This window comes from Puntigrus tetrazona, chromosome 12, assembly GCF_018831695.1.
Source record: "Puntigrus tetrazona isolate hp1 chromosome 12, ASM1883169v1, whole genome shotgun sequence".
NCBI lineage: Eukaryota > Metazoa > Chordata > Actinopteri > Cypriniformes > Cyprinidae > Puntigrus > Puntigrus tetrazona.
In genome coordinates, this window is record NC_056710.1 from 1,035,549 (window position 1) to 1,056,998 (window position 21,450).

General features: G+C 37.4%; 2 protein-coding genes across 6 annotated transcripts in view; one reads left to right on the forward strand and one right to left on the reverse strand.

Annotated features, from left to right (window-relative positions):
• asah2 (N-acylsphingosine amidohydrolase 2) overlaps window positions 1-9,220 on the forward strand; it is a 9,442-nt gene extending 222 nt beyond the window's left edge. Inside the window, exons 2-21 of the mRNA XM_043253749.1 lie at window positions 776-914; window positions 1,209-1,318; window positions 1,515-1,658; window positions 2,601-2,777; window positions 2,865-2,992; window positions 3,604-3,681; window positions 3,802-3,922; window positions 4,257-4,382; window positions 5,412-5,498; window positions 5,582-5,686; window positions 5,909-5,990; window positions 6,102-6,217; window positions 6,391-6,485; window positions 6,569-6,608; window positions 7,439-7,537; window positions 7,664-7,759; window positions 7,839-7,991; window positions 8,165-8,221; window positions 8,311-8,399; window positions 8,775-9,220. Coding sequence (XP_043109684.1) covers window positions 785-914; window positions 1,209-1,318; window positions 1,515-1,658; window positions 2,601-2,777; window positions 2,865-2,992; window positions 3,604-3,681; window positions 3,802-3,922; window positions 4,257-4,382; window positions 5,412-5,498; window positions 5,582-5,686; window positions 5,909-5,990; window positions 6,102-6,217; window positions 6,391-6,485; window positions 6,569-6,608; window positions 7,439-7,537; window positions 7,664-7,759; window positions 7,839-7,991; window positions 8,165-8,221; window positions 8,311-8,399; window positions 8,775-8,973 — 2,232 coding nt within the window. The 5' untranslated portion in view covers window positions 776-784 and the 3' untranslated portion in view covers window positions 8,974-9,220. The remainder of the gene's footprint in view (window positions 1-775; window positions 915-1,208; window positions 1,319-1,514; window positions 1,659-2,600; window positions 2,778-2,864; window positions 2,993-3,603; window positions 3,682-3,801; window positions 3,923-4,256; window positions 4,383-5,411; window positions 5,499-5,581; window positions 5,687-5,908; window positions 5,991-6,101; window positions 6,218-6,390; window positions 6,486-6,568; window positions 6,609-7,438; window positions 7,538-7,663; window positions 7,760-7,838; window positions 7,992-8,164; window positions 8,222-8,310; window positions 8,400-8,774) is intronic.
• A 647-nt stretch (window positions 9,221-9,867) lies between these two features.
• Window positions 9,868-20,886, reverse strand: a1cf (apobec1 complementation factor). 5 transcript variants are annotated; one of them, XM_043253754.1, is made up of 13 exons: window positions 20,746-20,886; window positions 18,057-18,200; window positions 16,932-17,066; window positions 16,695-16,825; window positions 16,373-16,611; window positions 15,930-16,094; window positions 15,638-15,735; window positions 15,279-15,558; window positions 14,098-14,315; window positions 13,873-14,009; window positions 12,381-12,523; window positions 11,272-11,316; window positions 11,048-11,187 (listed from the first exon to the last, which is right to left on the reverse strand). In XM_043253754.1, the coding sequence occupies exons 2-12, from the start codon at window positions 18,153-18,155 to the stop codon at window positions 11,273-11,275; spliced, it is 1,689 nt and encodes a 562-aa protein (XP_043109689.1). In that variant the 5' UTR covers window positions 18,156-18,200; window positions 20,746-20,886; the 3' UTR covers window positions 11,048-11,187; window position 11,272. The 5 variants fall into 5 exon arrangements, with proteins under 5 accessions (XP_043109688.1, XP_043109685.1, XP_043109686.1 ...); XM_043253753.1 differs by lacking the exon at window positions 11,272-11,316 and having other exon boundaries at window positions 9,868-11,187; window positions 14,098-14,291; XM_043253750.1 differs by lacking the exon at window positions 11,272-11,316 and having other exon boundaries at window positions 9,868-11,187.
• Window positions 20,887-21,450: the final 564 nt, after the last annotated feature.

The following is a 21,450-nucleotide window of genomic DNA, read 5'->3' on the forward strand; positions in this document are numbered from 1 at the left end:
TTGCATTTTAATTTGTTTTATTTAGTATAGTGAATAAGCATTTTCGGTAACACTTTATTTTTTTACGGTTACACCTATTAGTTGCTTATTAGCATGCATATAGAATATCAGCCGTTTATTACTGCTGATCAAACACATATTAATGCCTTATTCTGCATGACTTTATTCTACATTTCTAACCCAATGCCTAAACTTAACAACTACCTTACTAATTATTAATGAGCAGCAAAATAAGAATTTATTAAAGGAAAAGTTGTAGTTAATAGTTAAACGAGCGATAACGCAGTTTTAAGAAGTCTAAATAAAAATGAAAAGCCTTAAAATAATTTTTTTTTTTAACGGTGTGTGAAATTGATCAAAATAAATCGTAATGACTGTATAAAAAAAAAAAAAAAATGTAAAAACGTTTTCCCTAAAAATATGAAGCAGCGCCGTTTTTTTTGTAAGAAGAAATGCCACTTTGGTGCCGTTTCTGAACCCTGAAGATTGAAATAATGGGAATTAATTCAGCTGTTCCACCACAGGAATCGATTGCATTTAAAAATATATTAAAATAGAAAATGCTTATCTGAAATGATAAAATAGTAGCATAAAAATATACCGACCTCAAACATTTCAACATTTACCAACATAGAAATAGTGCTTTAAACTTAAACTTGCTGTTTGCTTTTGTGTGTTTAACTGTTTAGTGTGTTATATGTGTTTATATTTTGTATGACAAGCATGTGCTCTGTGTGTGTGTGTGTGTGTGTGTGTGTCTCTCTCTCTCTCTCAGTGAAGGGCGATGGCGCGTAAGACCGAATGCTGTCGTCTCAATGGTCTGGAGCTCTCCCTCATAGTTCTCTTCCTTTTGATGAGCGCAGTCTCCGTGGGGTTAATAACAGTCCTGGCCCTCAAACTGGACTCAGAAAAACGTAATTACATTTTTCAAAGTACTTCTAAACTGTTTGCACGGTTTAATAACAATAAAATTATAGCTCGTGAACTAAGATATATTTCCCTTGAGCAATATTTTTTTTGCGTAGGTACGCATTCTAACACCTAGTTATGATTTTATATCGATGCATTTAATGTTTAGGAATATTTTAAATTAGGGAGGGGTACAGAAAATCTGATGTAGGGTTTACTTTGCTCGTATATTTGTATGCCAGTCTAATTTATTCCATTCGTGAGCTTATTGTGCGTGATTTGAATTATTTGTGCACCAGAGGAAGTGACTCCAGAGGAGCCGGGCCCTTCAGTGGATCCTCCAGAGAACCCGTATCTGATCGGCGTGGGTCGAGCTGACTGTACCGGGCCTGTGGCCGATCTGCCCATGGTCAGCTTCATCTGTAATTTCTTAGATTTTGATAATTTGCTTGTACTTCAAGTTGATATTCATCGGTTGTTAGCGACTGATAATGTTTATGACATATCGACGTGCATTGATCAGATGTGACGATAAAGGACAGATATCGATGTCGAAGACCTTTCTTGTGAATGCTGATTTAGTTTTTTTTTTGTTGGTGGAAAAGATGGGTTACGCTAATACAGAGCAGACGGCGAGAGGGATCCACACGCGTCTGTTCAGCAGAGCTTTCATCGTGGATGATGGCAGTAAAAGAGTGGTGTTTGTCACTGCAGACATCGGCATGGTCTCTCAGAGACTGAGGCTGGAGGTATACAGCACGCATGCATTTTTCCGGGTTTCTTCTTCTGTAGTCATGGGAAAAGTTTACATAAAGCACATCTCTATTAATAGCATGTGACAATATGTGTGTTCTAAATATATATATATATATATATATATATATATATATATATATATATATATAGAGTGATAAATGATTCATTATTTCTAAATTATGTATTATAAAATATTTATAAAATAACATATTAATATAAATAGAATACATGTAATTATTTTAAAATATATACTATATGTTTGTGTATTTATAGATACGTAATGTTTATACCTAGAACACAAGCAAACAAATTTTTTATTTGGGATTATTATTATTATTATTTGAATATATAACACTATATATATAAATTCTAAATATGTAATACTAGATAGTTATTAAAAATCTCTTTATTAAATCTTAAGTAGTTTGGACCCATTTTTTTAATTATTTATTGAGTTAACAATTCTACTAGACTCTTCTAGACTCTATAAAAGTTTTTCAAGATGCTTTCAAACGTACTTTTAAACTGAATATTATAATAAAGCCGTATCAGTATTTTATTCTTGTTGTTCTTATTTAATTATGTTACACCACATGACTTTTGGAATGATTAAAATCAAATGTTTAGTACAGAACTGTATAAAATGTATAATTTAGAAAATCTTGCATACCTAATATCTGACTAGATTTTCTCCTTATGTTCATTTGTGGCATATTTTACTTGTTATTTACGTGTAATTTATTTTTAATATTTCAGTGCCGTTTAATTTAGATTTAAAATCAGCAAGCGTCTTAAAATGGAGCTATTACGATACCTACGAAGAACTGCACCGGTTTAATAACATGGTGTTCGCATGAGCTAATGTTTTATTCCAAATCTCATTAGAACTGCATTATGATGATGTATTTAAATATCATCGCCCCAAACCATTTTAGGTTCTGCAAGAGCTAAAGGCGAAATACGGAGACCTGTACAGACCGGACAATGTGGTCATGAGTGGCACACACACACATTCAGGCGTGGGCGGCTATTTCCAGTACACACTCTTCATGATCACTAGCAAAGGCTACATTAAGCCATCTATACAAGCCATCGTCAGTGGAATAGTCAAGGTATGCTTCGAAATGCGTTTCTGATGTGATACTTTTTTGATTAGCTCATGCAAATGCCTTCTAAATGTTTCCTATCCTCTGCATCAGAGCGTTGATATAGCTCACAGGAACTTGAGACCTGGGCGAATTTTCATGAATAAAGGACAGCTAGTCGACAGCAACTTGAACAGAAGCCCACATTCGTACATGAACAACCCCGAGGAGGAGAGAAACAGGTTTGTTTCTTTGCTTATATTAATCCAGCTTTAGTTTAAAGGGTTACTCCTCCCCAAAATGAAGTTGTTGTTTCAAACCCAAAAAAGCTTGAGAGGTCGAGAAGAGTATGAGTAAGTGTCTTCCATGAGTGGTTAAATCTGAATGTTACGAAGGGACGAGAATACTTTATGTACGCGAAGAAAATAAAAATGACAACTTTATGCAATTATTTCTCTCCTGTCTCTTGCGTAGAATATCCACCGAATGCAAACTACGCACGCTTTTCCGTCACAAAATATTTTCTATGCATATTTATGCTTTGATTTGAACAAAAACAGCCCATCCTTTTGGTTCACTGACACAGAACAGCATATATAATACGTTCAGTGGATACTTTCCAAAACGATGCTACGGCGATCGAGACAAATTAGTTAATAAAGTCGTACGAAAAATATCATTGTCACTTCATAGCATTCAAAATTGAACCACTGATGGAAGATGGACTATTCCGACGATGTCCTTCATACTTCTCTGGACCTAGACCGTTACGTTTTTATAACGTTTACGTAAAGTTGTTTTACAGTAAAATATAATACAGCTGTAAATTCATTTCTTACTGTTTCAAACCTAGATATGAATTCAACACAGACAAGCAGATCGTCATCATGAAATTCACAGATCTGGACGGGGACGGTATGGGCTTGCTCAGGTATATGACGCCACGCACTTTCGAAAATCTTACGTTTCAGTGCAAACATAGCAAGGCCTTACGGTCGTCAAGGTAACCGACCTCACTGGCGCACTGATGGCTGTGTATCTCCGTCCTCAGCTGGTTTGCCGTTCACCCCGTCAGTATGAATAACACCAATCGCTTGGTGAGCTCGGACAACCTCGGCTATGCCTCCTATGCCTTCGAGCGAGAGAAAAACATTGGCTTTCTACCCGGCGAGGTAAACGGTCAAGCTTTTAATTACGGCCTTTTCCCTCTGACGCCCCATCTTCAAGGTTAATGAATTGTTTTTATTAGTTGTAATCTGCTCGAAGGGTTCACAAGGACGTTTTAGCGTTCAATAAAGTCAATAAAGCTCCCAAGAGAATGCTCAGAGGAAGTTTAGTGAAGATGTTAATTAATGCTGCTGTTATGTAAGATCTCTTCGTCCTATAAATTAATCAGAAGATAAAAATTCTGTTGCTTATGTCAGCAGTTATCTTTGGCAGGCTTTTCGACTCGGGGACAGCATGACATGCTCAGAACTTAATGCATCGTTTTCTGTTTATGTTCAGGGCCCTTTTGTAGCCGGCTTTTCCTCCAGCAATCTTGGAGATTCATCTCCCAACATTCTTGGCCCAGTCTGCTTAACCACAGGAGACAAGTGTGACTACCTTAACAGCTCCTGTCCCATCGGTGGAGTGAGTTATTATAAACATGTTTTATATTAAAGGGATTTTTCAGAAGGAACAGAGGTTTTAGGAGCAGTAAGTTTTAGGAGCTCATATTAGTCAATTTCTGCAAGACAGACCTTTCAGGATAGGAGATAGATTAAACGTGAGCTCCCCAAACTAACTGCCAGAATCTGGAAGATAAATTCTTCCAACGGTGATTCAAGACGATGTGATGCTGTTCATTCCTTAACTTTTAGCTTGAGTTCAGTCTCTTGGCTCATTTTATGTGGAAAAAGAAAACTTTCATAAAAAATCCGGAACACCTGAATATAAAGTTTTTGACTTTCAGTGTTCCTGAACAATTATATATCACTTAATTATTACATACATGATTAAAATGATTAATTATGATTAAATACGATCAATAGTAGTTATTGAGATTAGATTGATGTGGGATTGGTAAAATGTTCTTGGGAATTTAAATTTGCATAATAATTCAGAAATCAGTATACAGTACATATGTGTGTGTGTGTGTGTGTGTGCTATCAAATGATTAATTGCAATTAATTACATCTAAAATAAATATGTTTCTATATTATATATGTTATATATGTGTATATATATTGTGCACTGGGTATATTTATTATGTATATATAAATACGCACACATGCATGTATATATTTAGGGAAAATATGTTATATTTATATATTAAATATATTTATATATGATAGAAATTTTAGGAATTAGGAAACACGTAAATATTTTCAAAATATATGTTTTATGTGTGTGTATTTATATATACATAATAAATCTACACAGTGCACACACATATAAATGCAATTAATACATTTGACAGCATTAATATATATGTATGTGTGTGTGTGTGTATATATATATATATATATATATATATATATATATATATATATATATATATATATATATATATAATATTAATATAATATATATATATATAATATATTATAATATAATATTATTTTAAAATTTCAACTTAAATAGTTAATATTTCACTATCCATGTGCCTTTATACAACAGAAAAAAGCATGCGTAGCTTTTGGACCCGGTGAGGACATGTTTGAAAGCACCAGGATCATAGGAGAGAATATGTATAAAAAAGCAAAGGTTTGTCTCACTTGTCATATTGTCTGATCCTGAGGTGCGTCAGCGATTGTGGCGTGAGTGCACTGCTTTAACTTTTTCTGTAGGAGCTGTACAGCGGTGCAAAGCAGGAGCTGCGCGGGCCTGTTTACGGCGCACATCAGTGGGTCAACATGACCGATGAGAGCGTCCCGTTAAACTCAACTCATACAGTGAGTACAGGTGCAAAAAATACAGCTAACAAGACCAACAACATGTTCTGAAAGTAGAGTAGTCAAGTCAGTTATATTTAAATGGAAGTGCATCACCGAAACCTGTTCATCTATTGTTTGCACAACCTGAAAGTGATATCCTATAGCTGAAAACTGAATGCTGGCTGTAGAGCGTGACGTGAATCATTGCCGTGTTCATGTCAACACTGTTCCTGTCTTCAGGGACGGACGTGTAAACCTGCTCTGGGCCACAGTTTTGCTGCTGGTACAACTGACGGAGGAGGAGAGCTCAACTTCATACAAGGCAAGGAGATGCGTTTTATAAACGCGTACAGCTGTGTCTGGTGCCCGGCAAATGCTACGGTTTCATATTTGACAGGAAGATAATTAGGGGTATGCTTTTTCTTTTCACTAGGGGACACAGATGGAGATCCTTTCTGGGATGGGATAAGAGACGCGGTTTTAGGACCGCCGTCCAACGAGACCACAGCTTGCCATCAGCCTAAACCGATCCTCTTCAGCACTGGGGAGGTACGGGAAACTGAATTATAAAACCTAAGTTAAAACAAGAATGTGGCAAAAGGGAAAATGCATGTTTTTAACACAGTACGCCATCGTAGGTATGGGCAAATGTGAACACCTAGCGGATTGTTTCGTTTACTTGGAAATAATAACATCGATCATTTTTTTTTTTTTTTTTACAGATGGATTCACCCCTCCCATGGCATCCGGCCATTGTGGACGTTCAGATCATCGCTATCGGGTCTTTAGCCATAGTTGCTGTCCCAGGAGAATTTACGTGAGTTCTGTTAGGAAAGGGTTAAAACAGTGGCTCTATAACCAGCCTATAAGGTTTATCTCGTATTGTTTTCTGTGTTCTAGTACAATGTCGGGGAGAAGGATACGAGAGGCAGTCAAGAAGGTGAGAATCGCACATACGCTACTTGTTCATTCATTTTTTAATTTACCTTTTTTATTAGTTTCGTAGAAGACTCTAATGCTCACCTAGACTGCATTTATTTAATCAAAAAGACAGCAAGAATAGTAAAAAAATATTATTATTTGTTTAAATGTAGTTTATTCATCTGATGCAAAAGATACATGTTTTAGCGTATCTTGCTGATTTATGCTGATTTTGGTGCTTGATTTGATAAATTATTATTGGTGCTAAATTATTAAAATTTATTAGCATAGCAATAAATTATTGGTTTTTATTAGCATTGCCGTTTTGCATAATTTAAAATAGAAATGTTTTGTTACTGCATAATATAAATGTCTTTACTGTCACTTTTTGTATTTACCTTAATATCTTAATATTCGTGTATCACAGTTTCTATGAACTATGAAAAACTATTTTTAAGTTTAATAAGAAATATTACAGCCAATCAGCACATTAGGGGACAATTATAACTGGGACAAATGTGGACAACTGGTCTATATATATATATATATATATATATATATATATATATATATATATATATATATATCTAATTTGCTGCTTATTAATAATTAGTAAGGCACCTGTTAGAATTAAGAGATTTAAAATATGCTCATGCAGAATGAGGCAATAAAATGTGCTTTATAAGTATAATAAATAGCCAAAATGCAATATACATGTAAATAATTAATAGCGAGAATTTGTCCTTCTGACAATGAGTTAATGAAAAACATTTTTAAACATGATTAGGGATACAGAGAAAAAGATTTAGCAAAAGTTGGCGTCATAACCATTTGACGTGATTTCCATAGGAGCTGGAGGCGAAAGAGTCTTTCTCCAACGCAGAAGTGGTTGTTGCCGGTCTGTGCAACATCTACACGCACTACATCACAACATACGAAGAGTATCAGGTGTGTACGCTAGAAAACACATAACGTGAAGAAGTCATGGTATTTGCGATACACGGCGCCCCGAGGCGCATCAGTGACCCCCCCCCCCCAAACACATATACCTGTCTTTTTCCTGTCTCCTCACAGATCCAGCGATATGAGGGCGCATCCACTATATTTGGCCCTCACACTCTCTCGGCTTATATCCAGCGCTACAGAGGCCTGGCCAAAGCTATAGCTCACGTAACGCTCTGCTGCCTCGTAGTCATTTGTGACTTTTTTGATGAACTGAAATTCTCATGAATAAACCGATCTTCCGCAGGGAACAATAGGAGAGCTGCCGAAAGGTCCCGAACCCCCTTTCTTTGACGAAGACAAACTTTTTAATCAAGTGAAAGACCCGGTGGCGGATGTAGCGCCCGCCGGCGCAACGTTCGGCGACGTCTTAGAGCAGGTTAACTCCGTCTATAAAGTGGTAAGTCGTTTATCGTCATGCACAAAATCAATCATTTCAATGGGAATCCACGCGTTCGTGGGTTCCTCGCGAGGATGAACAAGTAGTTTCTGTAACGTAGAAATGTGATTTGATGAAGACGCTCGGTTTCCTTTTAAAAACTGCTACGCTTATGTGATTTATTTCTTTTAAAGGGAGAAATTGCATCCGTCACATTTGTTGCTGGAAACCCGAGACACTCTGGAGATATAGTGAGTTCTTAAGTAGCTGCAATAATCTCTTGCAAAACATGCTCTTTTATGTATGTGAGATAACTAATCTGTGCTGATTGTGATATCAGAGAGATAAGACATTTGTCACGGTGGAGATGTTTCACAACAACACCAGCTCCTGGGAAATAATTCACACAGATGCATCGTGGGAAACCAGGTGATGTGTTTTCTACAGACATACAGACCTTTTTTATGCTATTATGCGTATTAATTTGTATTACTTTTGCTTAGTGGTTGAGTTAATAAAGTCGCCTTAATGCTAAAGGCATCTCTCAAGGTCTGTTCACGATAAGGCAAACGCTGAGTCAAGGTCTTATCACTTATTATACAGCCGGTTCAATCCTCAGGCCGATGATCTCTATAGGAATTCTAGATTATACTGCGCAAAGGCAAAACATAGCATGCATGCCGGCAAAACTGGGACCGATAAAAAGGCATTTAAGCTGTTTAGATTGAATGTTGACTTATTTGATATTTGATCGAGTGTAAAAATGAATGCGTGCTATAATGTAGGCCGGTTTTGTGTATTCAGGTTTCACTGGATTAAAGGACTTTTCGGCCGAAGTCAGTCAAAAGTGGAGTGGCACATCCCGCTCGCGGCGCAGGCTGGAACCTACCGGATCCAACACTTCGGACATTACAAACAAACCAAGGATAACAACACGATCACCGCGCCATACGTGGGCACTTCGGACGCTTTCGAAGTCACCAGAAGTTTTTATTACTATTGATCAGTGCATCACTGAGAATGAACATTAGGTGACGGGTTTAAGACAGCGTTCAGTTTACAGTCGTCATTCTTTTCACCGGCTTTAAACATTTATACAGTGAAATTTTAAGATGCCGCCCTGCTGAAAACAAACAAACAAACAAAACAACGGAAACCATCACAGAATGCTTTTACTGGCTATAATGGGACTTTGGTTTGTTTTAATGAAAACTGTAAAACCAATAAATCCTGTGTTTTGTCCCAAAACACATTCTAGTGGTTGAAAGTTAATAGTTTGTAATGTTTGTATTGGAATTTGTAGAGGAAACCATTATAATTTGTTTTTTTCCAGCAGGATGAACCTTCCTTTTTTTAATAATATTGATTTCTAATGTAAAGTAAAAAATATCTATTGGTCTCTGAAAAAAAAAAAAAAAAAATGTGTTCACGTTATCACTGGGCAGCACATATAGAACTACAAATATATGGCACAATGTTTTTTTTATTTAAATTTGTGTCCTAATTATGCATAATAACCATTTTGAGCCTAAAAGTGCATGCAGTATAGTTTTATTCAGTTTTTTTTTTTCATTATAACGTAGACATAATATGTTTTTGTAAAGACTCATGTAGGTTTCCATAAAAAAATTCTCAGAATTCAAGATTTGACAATGGAGCTTTCTGAATAGGGTCGACGCTTACATTTGAATTGTTCTGTTTATTACACTATAAAACTATAAAATCATATTATATACTATTAATATACTCTTTTAAGAGTGACTCTTAAAAGTATCCAGCGATGCTGAGGATAGCTGAAGAACTACTAAATGTGCATCGTCTCAAAAAAAGCGTTTTACGGTTTTTATGATCATTTAAAGCATGTCACAAAAACAAGAAAAGAAGCCAGGAAGCGATGCAAGAAGTGAATTTGATTTATTGACGGTTAGTTGAATTATTACAATTACATTTTCGCAACTCTCTTACTTTGTAGCACTATGAAGATCTCAGCTTATTTTTTTTTTTTCCGTCCTGATGATGCCCGTCCGATTCTCCCTCCAGATCTGAAGCCAATCGCTTAGACAATAAATAATTTCAAACACTCTATGATCGAATAACAAAGTTCATCCAAACAGAGTTGGAAGTCAGGTATAAAAATAAGTTCTAAGTGCTACACAAACTTTAATACTGTCACCTTTAAGGCATCTTTATATTTAACAAAAAATGTGTCCGTCTGTATTTAAACATCCCCCACTGAGAAAACCTATGAAGTGGGAAAATATTAGTAGCAAGCCTGTAAATATCATATAAAATATAGCAAAACTACCAATAAAAGAACCAGATACAAAGTGTCATCCGTATCATAAAACCGGCAGATGCGTACAAAAGAGTATGAATGGGTTTCATCTCTCTGATGTTAATGTAAATACTGAAAGAAAACCAACAAAAAAACCAACCACTTTTAAATACAATATCAAAGCTTACTAAAGTAAACGTCTGGGTAAAAGTCTGCGTCAGTTAGCACAATGGAATATTACATTGTGTTTAGAAATTATTTTCTTTTGTAATGATTCATTGTTAAAGGCAATCGGCAGCAGGCAGCAATGAACAAGGCTCTAAATTTCTCTAATATATATATATATATATATATATATATATATATATATATATATATATATATATATATATATATATATATACACATTATACATATATATATACATATACATATACATGTGTATGTGTATATGTATATATATATTTAATCTAATGGGGTCACTATTCTGGATGAACACAATTTATGACACAAGTAACGTTTAAATCAAGGGCCTTGACAAACAGCAATAAATCATAAAACATCAAAAGTGTCATTTTCTGAAAACGTTTGGGATCGAGTCGTCGGTGGCCGTCAGGCGGCCCCTCTTCCTGAGTAAAGTCGAAAAAGATGACCCCTATTCCTCAACATGTCAAAAATGCCCAAAACACTTAGGAAGAAACAAAGCTATAACTCTAAACAAACAATCACTGCTACTAACCCGTACACGCGACACAATACATGACACAGATCAGCATCGGCGTTACAGAGTTAGTTAAAGGTTTTAAAACACTCCGTATGCGTCCCCACGGGTCGCGACGGCGAAGGCGGGGTAACCCTCGTAGGTTGCATAGGCAGTGAGGTCCTGGCCCAGGGAAACGGCCTGTTTCAGCTGGGTGCCGGCGGTGCCTGCGATCGCGTAACCTGTGAAAATGAAAGAGTTGTCTCGGTGCAAAATACATGTTGAAAAAGCCGTAGGTGTTATTTTTTTGAAAGTAGTTTTTTAACCTTAGAATGCACATATGTGGGTATCGGATGACAAGACCACTTCATCTAAAAGACATTAATAAATAAATAAAAATGGATCGGTTTGGCTTATTAATCTTATATATTATTATATTTCTCTAAATACCAGGGTTTCTGCAGGTCTTAAATAGGTCTTAAGGTAGAGAATAAATAACACTTGTTAACTATTAACTGTACTTTTCCCTCAATAAATTCTTAATTCGCTGCCTATTAATAATATGCCTATTATTTGCTTAATTGACACTAATAAATGGCGAATATTCTAGTAATATGCAAGCCGATAAACAACTAATAGGAGTAAACTGCTGCCTTTCAACAAATTAAGGCCTAACGAAAGAACAGGATGTATTACATTTATAGCTTTATATGCCATATTGCTATATTGTTTGCAACAGAAATACCTAAACATCATTAAAACAAGATACATTAATTTAAGGTGCAACTTGAACATGAGAAGCTGAAGTCAGGCTTAAAACAAGGATGCACATACCGTATGTACGAAAACTAGGAAAACTTTTCCTTTGAATTAAGTAGATTTTTCCGAGCCCATTAGCAGATTTGTTCTAGTTTCACTCACTAAACTTCAATCAGTTTCGATAGTAAATCTTGATTAGAAAATCTGTAGACATTTGCACTGGAAAATATAGCTTTTTTTTGGTCACAAAACATATGAACAAGTAGGCTGATGTAGATCCAACGAAAGTTGCATTTTCAAATTTTGAAGTCTTGCTAACACTAGCTAAAACATTTACATGTTTTTCATTTAATTTTTTGCTTAAAATATCTTTGTTTTGTTTTAAAACTTGCCTTCATAAAACCTGCAGAAGCCCTGAGCTATGGCATTAATATTTAGATTCAAATATTAAATGCACATGCGCGATGTTTAACTATATTAATGTGTGTTTTATTATAATTTACAATCATAATTATTATAATTGCTCATCGTGTTTTAAAAGCAATCTCTATGCCCCAGTCGTACGTTACAGAGTGATTAACAGGCTAAAATATCTGTCTTCGCGTGTGCGTTTATTCCACAACAACAGAATTAGAATCCGAGTGAAATGAGCGGCAGTCTTACAGACCTCACATACCTGGGAAAGCAGCAGCGACGGCCGCAGCGGCGGAAGCGTCAGCGCCCTCTGTCGGAACCCCGAGGATCTGCAGCGTGTGTTCGGCCGCGTGCAGCTTCGCCTCGTCCATCGACGCGCAGAGCTTGGCGGGGGTGAACGGATGTCTGATTGGACACACACACGTGACATTTGTGTTGAAAAAAGGCATGCGTTTTTAAAAATGTATTCACAGAAGCTGGGAAGTGCTCTGTGGCGGATTGCCGCTTGTCCTGTGTGACTAAAAAAAGATTAAATTTATTGCTGTGTCCCAAAACATTGTGGCTGATTTGATATCTGATGGCTACGTTGTTGGCAAACACTCTGTGCTAACTGAAAAGTGACCTCTTAAAGTAACAGATTTGAGCAGGGACTGTTATCGGTTATTCTTGTGACTGTCTACACATTTATGTGTACTAATAGCCATGTTTCTAACAGCCTAACTGCCAATTATAACTATATATTTTAACTATCCACATTTTGGAAGTAAGTCTATCAGCAAAGCTTCCGGTTCATCAGGCGCTATAAGTAAATAAAGAGGAGAATAACAACGTGCAGTAAACGGTAAAACTGTTAGCTCTACAAACCAGTGTGTTCATAAGTAGGATAATATGTTAAAATTATACACTAAGACGCGCCAATTTTCAATATTAAGCGGCAAAATGAACTGTTTTGTACAGCTAAACATAACCGGGCACAGATGAGACCGGAAGCTGGAATTTACAAATGATGCCATCCATTATTATTATTTATATATTCCAGTGTATTGTATTAAAAAGTGCTGCATAGCCTAAGTAATAGATTCCAAAAGCTTTAAATCCAGACCAACTGTGGCGTGCAAGAAGTTGAGGTCTACAGAAAATGGTCAAAGCAATTCAAATACATATAAAACATATACACTGCATCCCAAAGCTTAGGCAGAGACTTGATGCCTCTGGCAGGGACTCTATAGGCAGCGTTTGTGCACAAAGTTACAGACTTTTGAGGCAGTTTGAGATTTACATAAAAACAGTTATTCAACTACTGTAAGACTTAAGTTCCTGCCAGAAGTGACATACAAAGTGGGGAAAAGATGGTCAAAATGCATATAACCTTTAAATGCAATTTATACTTAGATAGGACAGTGCAGTGACTACAAGCAACGTGCAAAGAGGGGCCTGGGATCTGGAAACGTCCACATGCTAGGATTCAAGCTCAGGATGCAGTCTAATAACGTTATATGTCAGCACGCTGCCCACAAGGATATTTGTGACGACAGCCATTTGTATTTTATAGCTAAACTGTCACAGAATGGACCACAAAGTTTTGTACGGTATCAAAAGTGGTAAAAGATACATCAAAGCCTTAAGAAATTGATCAGATGGAATGTGGTTGGGAACCACTGATCTAGGCAGCTCACTAGGTTTTGTGACACAGTTAATGAGTGTTTTTGCTTTGTGATGAGGTGTGTATCATTGAGGTAAAAGTTGTGGCATACATATTTGGATATTGAGTAGCCAGAGCAGGGATGGTGACTTTGTAAAGGAACAGTTGCCTCTGATCGGGTCCAATAGCAGAGTGAAGCTGGTAAACCGGCTGTCCCCAGTTATTTTTTTGGCAAATATCCTCCAAGATCTGCAAAACAGGCAAAACATTGTTCTTGGAAAAATGTTCCTCCTTTTGTAAGCCACAAGTGATCTTTTCAGTGAAAGTATGAGTGTACCTGTGGAGCGTGTTTGATGCCTTGGGGCTTCAGAGTGACTGGGTTCATGGGCGTTAGCTCCATTCCAGGAAGAAGGTCATAGAGTTTGTCGTCGGGGCGTTTATCTGTCTTGAGTTGGTATGTGGCACAGCCACGACCCATGCCTGCGTAGGCGAGGTATCCTCGCCCACCCAAACCACGTACGCCCGCTGCCCCTACAGGTACATTCATGTAAATTTCTAGGAATGCAAGAAGGCATTAAGTCGAATCAAATCACCAGCAATCACCTGGGTTTCAATCAAGATTAAGAGAAACTGATCATCATGTAAATACATTCCAAGCCAGCACATTACAGATGCTGCATCTCTGATTCTTGTCAGATCTTGTCTTTTATAAATTTGATAGACTTGATTTTTGCACCCCATCCATTCAGAATTATATACTGTACTGTAATATGCAGGCATGGATAACAAATTCAAATGCTAGATAGGACAAGCAAACTATCAAGAACAATATAGCAAAATACATTGTGTTTAAGGTCACATGCAAATGAAGATGCAAATATCATATGGTTGAACTGCCATAAAAAAAGCGATAATGAAAAAACGTTACATAGGTAATTTGCCCGGTCTATTTAAAGTCAACAATAAAATGAATAAATGATGTTGTTGTAATGTTGTTCTCAGTTTACTTAATTGTGTACCATTTATCAGTGCATGTTATTCCAAACATGTTATTTTCTTTAAATGCAATAATTCACTCAGAAACATTGTTCCTTTTCAGATAACAAAACCTGGCCTCTTTTTTAAGATTCATTTTTGCCACTTTATTACAATATGAGAGATCAGAACTAATATGAAGTGAAGTGGGAGTGAGATAGGCTACCCACAAGGCTATTGCACTGACCTGCCTTCATTTTGGTATTTTTATTTGTTCTTTTTTCATGTATAATTGTCACATTATGAATGTAAATATGTTAAATATGTGTCTCATGTTGACTTTAGTAATTGTAGACTGGCCTAGTCTTATGTAGTGTATACTGTAAATGTTTTGGTCATTAATAATCAGAGCAATTTCATATATTCTTTAAGAACGAATGCATTTTTAGCAGATGCTTCACAAGCTTGATTGAGATTCCTTTGGCGATGATTGTAACAGCTTTCAAATACAAATTTCTGGAACAAGTGAATGAAGGTACCCACCTCTCACAGAGGGGGTGCGCACCAGCCCCCTGGTACTTATGTGCCCTTTTGTACTGGGGAAGCGGAACTGATTAGGGATGGCTGCGTATGCATGGGGGGCGTAGAATATTGGTGCTCCTAGGTAGGCTGCTGAGGGGTCGTACATCTGGCCTACAGTGTAAGTATAGTCTCCTTGGAGCATAGTCCCACCCCGACCCCCTGTGCCTCGGGTGTACCGAACATAACTGTCCTTATCCACAGGCTTGGCTAGCGTGACCTCAATAGGAGAACCGTCAATGACCTGCAGGAAAATCCGTTTTCTTATGCAGTATTATTTCATATGAACAAGTGAGTCGCAATTAGGTTGTGTGCCGCCTTACCTTTCCATTTAGTGCATTCATGGCATTGATGGCATCCTCTCTTTGAGAGAAATGAACAAAAGCATAATCGCGTATCTTTTTCACCCTTTCAACGGCATCTGTGGATTAGCAAACATTGTAAAGAATGCAACCAAATTCTATAAACAATGCAATGATTTACCTCAGTGATTCCTATAGGTAAATTTTGGTGCAATTACATTTCTAAGTGCCTGGCATGGAATAAAGAATAAATAAAAGACTTGAACTGAAGGAGTTACCTAGGGCAGAATATTAAACAATTTTTTTAACCCACCAGGTTTGATGCTGTTAAACTCTTTCTCTATAGTCTCCTCCGTGGTAGGCAACATCAAATTACGAACATAGAGGATCTTCACTGTGGCCATGGTGTCTTCATCTACCTCTACTTCAGGTTCAGCCCAGTCGACTGCAATAGGATGACCCCACAGCTGAATCCTCCCTGGGAAGTGATAAAGAAAACCATGTCAGTGGCTAGTCTTTTATCTCTCACTCATCGTCTTTCGGCACTGAACTAAGTATCTTTGGACACAACATGAGTTCAGCCTTTGGGAAATCAATGAAATCTCGTCTGATGATTGCTTTCAAAAACATCTGTACATTTCAAACAGTTCACTACAAAAAAATGCTTTTCTAGCCTAGATTTTTTGTCTCATTTAAAACCGTGAGTATGATGTATAATGTGATGTAACTTAAATAATCCATTGTGTTGGGTGTTACCTGGCAGAAGTTTCCTCCTGGCCATGGCGGCAGCTCTATGGCTTTCATACTCAACAAATGCAAAACCTCGGTTCTTGGTCTTGTCAGCAGCGCTTGGATAAACGATGACATCCATGACACCATCCGTTACCTTCTTCATCTCTGCCAGGATCTCTTCTCTCTTTTTGGTCTTTGGAATACCACCCACAAAGAGACGACAGTTGTCTACACTTGCACACACACCAAGAAGTCTTCCATTCCTGTGCGAAGATGTGTAAGAATTTTGCATTAGCATTTTTTTTTTTGCTTTGTCTACAAGAAACTACTTTGAAAAGTGACTTACCGGATTTCATAGTTGTTAAGCTGTTTCATAGCATTTTTTGCCTCTTGTTTTGTGGAGAAGGTAACAAATGCATAGCCTCGATTGTTGCCATTGAAGTCCATCATCATCCGAACTTCATAAATTTTGCCAAACTGCAATGACAAGTGTAAAAATTTTAAGGTTACACCCCTGACAATAAATTTTAAGTTGCAGAAAATGGCTTAATTGTCAAAAAGTAATTTTCACTTCTTCCCTTACTTTTTCACAGAGTGGCACCAGTTCATCCTCAAAGAGATCTCGAGGAAGTTTTCCCACAAAAATCTCACTGCCTCTCTCTGGAGGTGGGCCTTCCCAGCCAGGGGGCGGACCACCATATCTTCTCTGGCCATTTTCCTGTGGAGAAAACATCTCTGATGACTTTCTAATATATTACAAATTATCGTGCACATTGAGATGTGGACAAAATAAAACCATAGTACTATAGACCTTAAAAATGGACAAATCATTGTACTCCAATTGATTCCAAAGGGTCACCGTGGTAAGATCCATTTTTTGTTGATGCTGGATCAACATTACTGTCCAAAAATATAGACTTATTCAAATCCCTACCCCTATACCTAACACCACCCAAAATGTACTCCTAAAATCAGTGGGATATGATATCTGATTAACAAGGGTCTAAGGTCCTAACCCCAATCATAAGCCTAAAACGGATATTTCCTGAAAAGCTGTCCCTCAAATCTGACTGGTTGATTGAAATGTTGTTACATCTTGTACAGTAACTGCTGAAATCATGGTCACGGTTCCAAGGACAGCAGAACCTGATTTTGCCAAGTGCAAAATGTTCCAGGATCAACATTTTATTGACACTGGAACAACATTTTAAGTAACCAATAAGATTCGAAGATTTATATATTTTTTTAAGGTTTAGGATTATAATCAGTGTTTGGTGTTTATACATAAGTGTCATTCATCAATAATTTCCTCTGATTTTAGGGATTACTCATGGTTGAGGTTAGCTTTAGGTGTAGGGGTGTGGTCAAGACAACATTTTTGGATTAAACTGTTGTTTCAGTGTTAACAAAACAGGTTGAGCTAAGAACACATCTAACTCAGCAAAATCAGGATGTGCTCCAAAGACTGCTTTTTTATTGATGCAAAAGAAGTTTTTCCATTGTCACCACATGATGGTGCCACTATATTACATGCTAAAACCGCTGAAGAAAGCCACACAGATGTATCTCCAGTAATGAAAACATCAAAGAAATGGATTTTATGGACCAGCGGCACTACATTTCTGTCTCAATTAAGAATGGAACTAAGCAAGTGTTCCTATCCCACAGTCCCACAGTGGCACCTGTCCTGTTACCCGGTAATTCCTACCTGGTGTATGTGATATCCTGTGCGCTGGATCAGAGTGCGCAGCGCAGTCTCTTTCTGCGTGCCAGTCAGTCCATCCCCGCATTTTTGATTGGTTTCCATTGTGAGTGATTATCAGCAATAAATCAGCAAAATTAGGGGTGCTCACTGAAATTAAATCAAAGTTCAAACACACATAAATGACAGGGCAAGATAGCACACTCCTGCTTTAAATCTGAACATGATAAGAATCCAAAGACGCGTTTCTCACGGACCGGTTCAAAGGTAGGAAATTCATATGTCCTAACCGTGCTCTTTTGAACAGCCATTTAGTTCATTTATACATAAGAGAAAACTTTACCACAAAAATCTAATCCTAGAGGAGAAGAAATGTGATTATTTGGTCCTAATGTAGGCATCTGTCATCTTAATTTAATCAGCATCTCTGATCAAAGTCTGTTTGAACATGAAGAAAGCTATATTGGCTTTTTATCTGCTGAACAGCGTTGGCAAAAAAAAGTGGGGAAAAAACATTTTCCTCACCTCCAGGTCAAGGAACTGTGGTTTAATCATTAACTGACGAGAGCAAATCAAAACAGCAGACAATCATTGAGTCACATATTTTTCAACAGGAGAACATCTGTGTCCCGCCCTTATTTTACACCTTGTTTTAGTTTGTTTTCCTCAATCAGAAAATGATAATATTACATCAGAAGATTGCTCTATATATAGCTCAGAGCTCATGAAACTAAAGTGATTGTTCACACATGAGACTCTGTCATCATTCACTTCAGCAAAAAAAAAAAAGTCTTCCACCGCATTCACAGAAAACATTTTTTAATGGCATATTTTTTAAACTGTTTGTTCTGAAAGAGATTAGTGAGTAGTAATGAAATTACTGGATATAATAATAAGTTACGAATGTAAATAGCCGCTTTGTTCATTTTTTTAATTGGTCGATGAACTCACATTAAAATTGATGACTTTGGAGCAAATCCGAGCACAGTTTAAAACACTGTTCAGATCTCTTCTGAGGCTTTTCAGAGAAACTAGCTATTATGTTTGTTTCTGAAAAGAAAATCTGGGCGAGCGGGAGTCTGAAGCAGAAAGTAAGCCTTTTTATCTCTATCTAATATTAACAAGATCTCTCTTCTGATTATTCTTTTGAGTTGAGAGTGCTATCAAGTGTGATTGAATCGCGCGGTCACGGGTCTTCAGAATCATCAGCGTAGCATCTATTTGTCATTTTCAGCTTCACTTGATCAAAGACACGCTGAAGACAACAAAGGAGTGTGAATACGGAATAGGGGTCAAAGGTGACAAGAGTTCTATTAATTTACAAAAGCTCTTCAGTATCTGTGTAATCAAGACAGTAATGATGATACCGTAATAACATGATCATCGTCTCTCTGTAAAGACAAACACAAGCTGGCCTTTATTAGGCACACGCACATATATGTTTATACATATATGTATAGGGAAAAGATACATTTTACATACAAAAAACACTTTCGAAAAAACGCATCGAGTAAGTGAGGACTGCCACTGGTGCCCAATTGGTGGTCTGTGCGCTCATTTGAATTTTCTGTAGTTTTCTTTTCATTAATTTTACAATGCATCTCACCAGCAATGACAGCGCTAATGTGGTCGCCTCTGCAAATTCAATAGCTTGCGCAAAGCACAGAGAGTTTATCTTTACTGAAAGGACTCGTCACAGATGACTCACCGACCAAGATGCTATTACCACAGGCTTTTTACAGTTGGCAGATGTAGCATTTTATTCAATCCATACGCTGCAAGAGACCAACGATCTCGTGAATGGCGATTTTCGTGAAGCTCAAAGTCAGGGACTTAATAAAAAACGGCCAAACATTAAAGAGAGCGTTTTAAGATAGTGCAGAAAGGACTCCATTAGTCTGCGGTCCATACTCTGCTCTCTTCTGGACAGCCTGGTTACCGTTTGCATAAACAAGATAACTAGACGTGCGCTTATCATGCCTGGATCTCTGGCTGCTTTTCAGCCCATGTTGACTGAAGCTAAATACACATGTTCTGAAGGCCGTTGTGCTGGACTGAAACGGCAGCACAAGTGCAGGGAATATAATATTTGTAATTGAGATTCAATTGCACGTTGCATTTGCTGCCTGCCTCTGTATTGAAGCCCATGAATCAAAAACAATATCATGCGCAATGCACCCCCCCACCCCGATCACAAACGTACGCAGTGTTGCCACTGTTAAAAAATACATCTGTGAGGTTCAGTGTGCCATGTTTAACAAATACCGTGTGTTGGAGAAGCACCATATGTCGAAGCATTTTAATAACAGCGGTGATTAGATCTGGGTTTATGTTGCAACTGACCTACTTAAAACTATATCGAAATTGACATGTGCATGTATGTGTTACAATACGAAGAGTGGCAAGTGATTCGTTTTTGCATTGTAAGCACTGATGACTTTACAAACATGAAGTTGTGTTCGATCTTAAAATCGAAATATCTTTGCTGAAACAGTTAGTTTACGTGTGTAATACATTGCATTAGGTCTTACCTAGACAGCGTTCTCACAATCAAATAATTATTAATTGTATTGCACTATTAAAATACAGGCAACAGAGCTGTACGGATGAGCACAGGGTTTTTACTGCTTGCATCTTGCCACTACCTGACAAGTCTCCTTATGTCGCGTAATTTGGTATTTAAGAAGCAACTTACCTGAGCAATTTCAGAGATCACCACCCGGAAGACTCAGACCCTCATTCTGCTGAATTTGGCAACGTGTCACTGGGGTGATTCTGTAATCACATCATATCAAACTCCAAAGGTTCACTGTCCTGGGGCTGCTTTACAAGCCGGCGTGGTTAAACGTTAACCAGCTCTATCTCTGCCTCTCGCTGTAGGCCAGCCCTTTGACCAGGAACAGCGGTCGCGCTTCGCCTGCAGCAGGAAGACTTCTGAGCCTGGGATCATGCTGCAGAAGACTAGGACTACTCTTTTTTGTCACAAACATTCATAGATTATGATACATTTATCTCCAAATGCAGCCACAGGCCAACCAAATGCACAAATAATCTTTAAGTGAACATATTCACTTGAGTGAAAGGGGCCTGAGATTGCGTTGGTGGGTCCAAGCATGTCTATATGTAGACATGTTTTGGGTCCCTCTCATCACAGGGTCCCTTTTTACCAACAACAGTCGTCACGTTTTTTATAAGGAAACATTTAATGATTATATACCGAAGTTGCCATTATCTCTTCAAGCGATTTTATACAAAATGGTTTTGTATGACGGGAACACAAGCGGGTGCTAGAGGGTCCGTTGAACATTTGTTTAACTAACTAAAATAATTATTTTCTAAAAAAGTTTTGTGTGTGTGTGTGTGTGAAAATGCGTTCAATTAAGCAAAAATGGAAGACATG

What these genes read in the sequence shown, in the direction of transcription:
- a1cf (XM_043253750.1), bottom strand. Translation starts at nt 18,155, where the DNA reads ATGGAAACCAATCAAAAATGCGGGGATGGACTGACTGGCACGCAGAAA. An exon ending in TGGTGCCACTCTGTGAAAAA is followed by an intron (nt 16,826 to 16,931) that starts GTAAGGGAAGAA and finishes TTGTCATTGCAG; the next exon opens with TTTGGCAAAATTTATGAAGT. An exon ending in CTTAACAACTATGAAATCCG is followed by an intron (nt 16,612 to 16,694) that starts GTAAGTCACTTT and finishes ATCTTCGCACAG; the next exon opens with GAATGGAAGACTTCTTGGTG.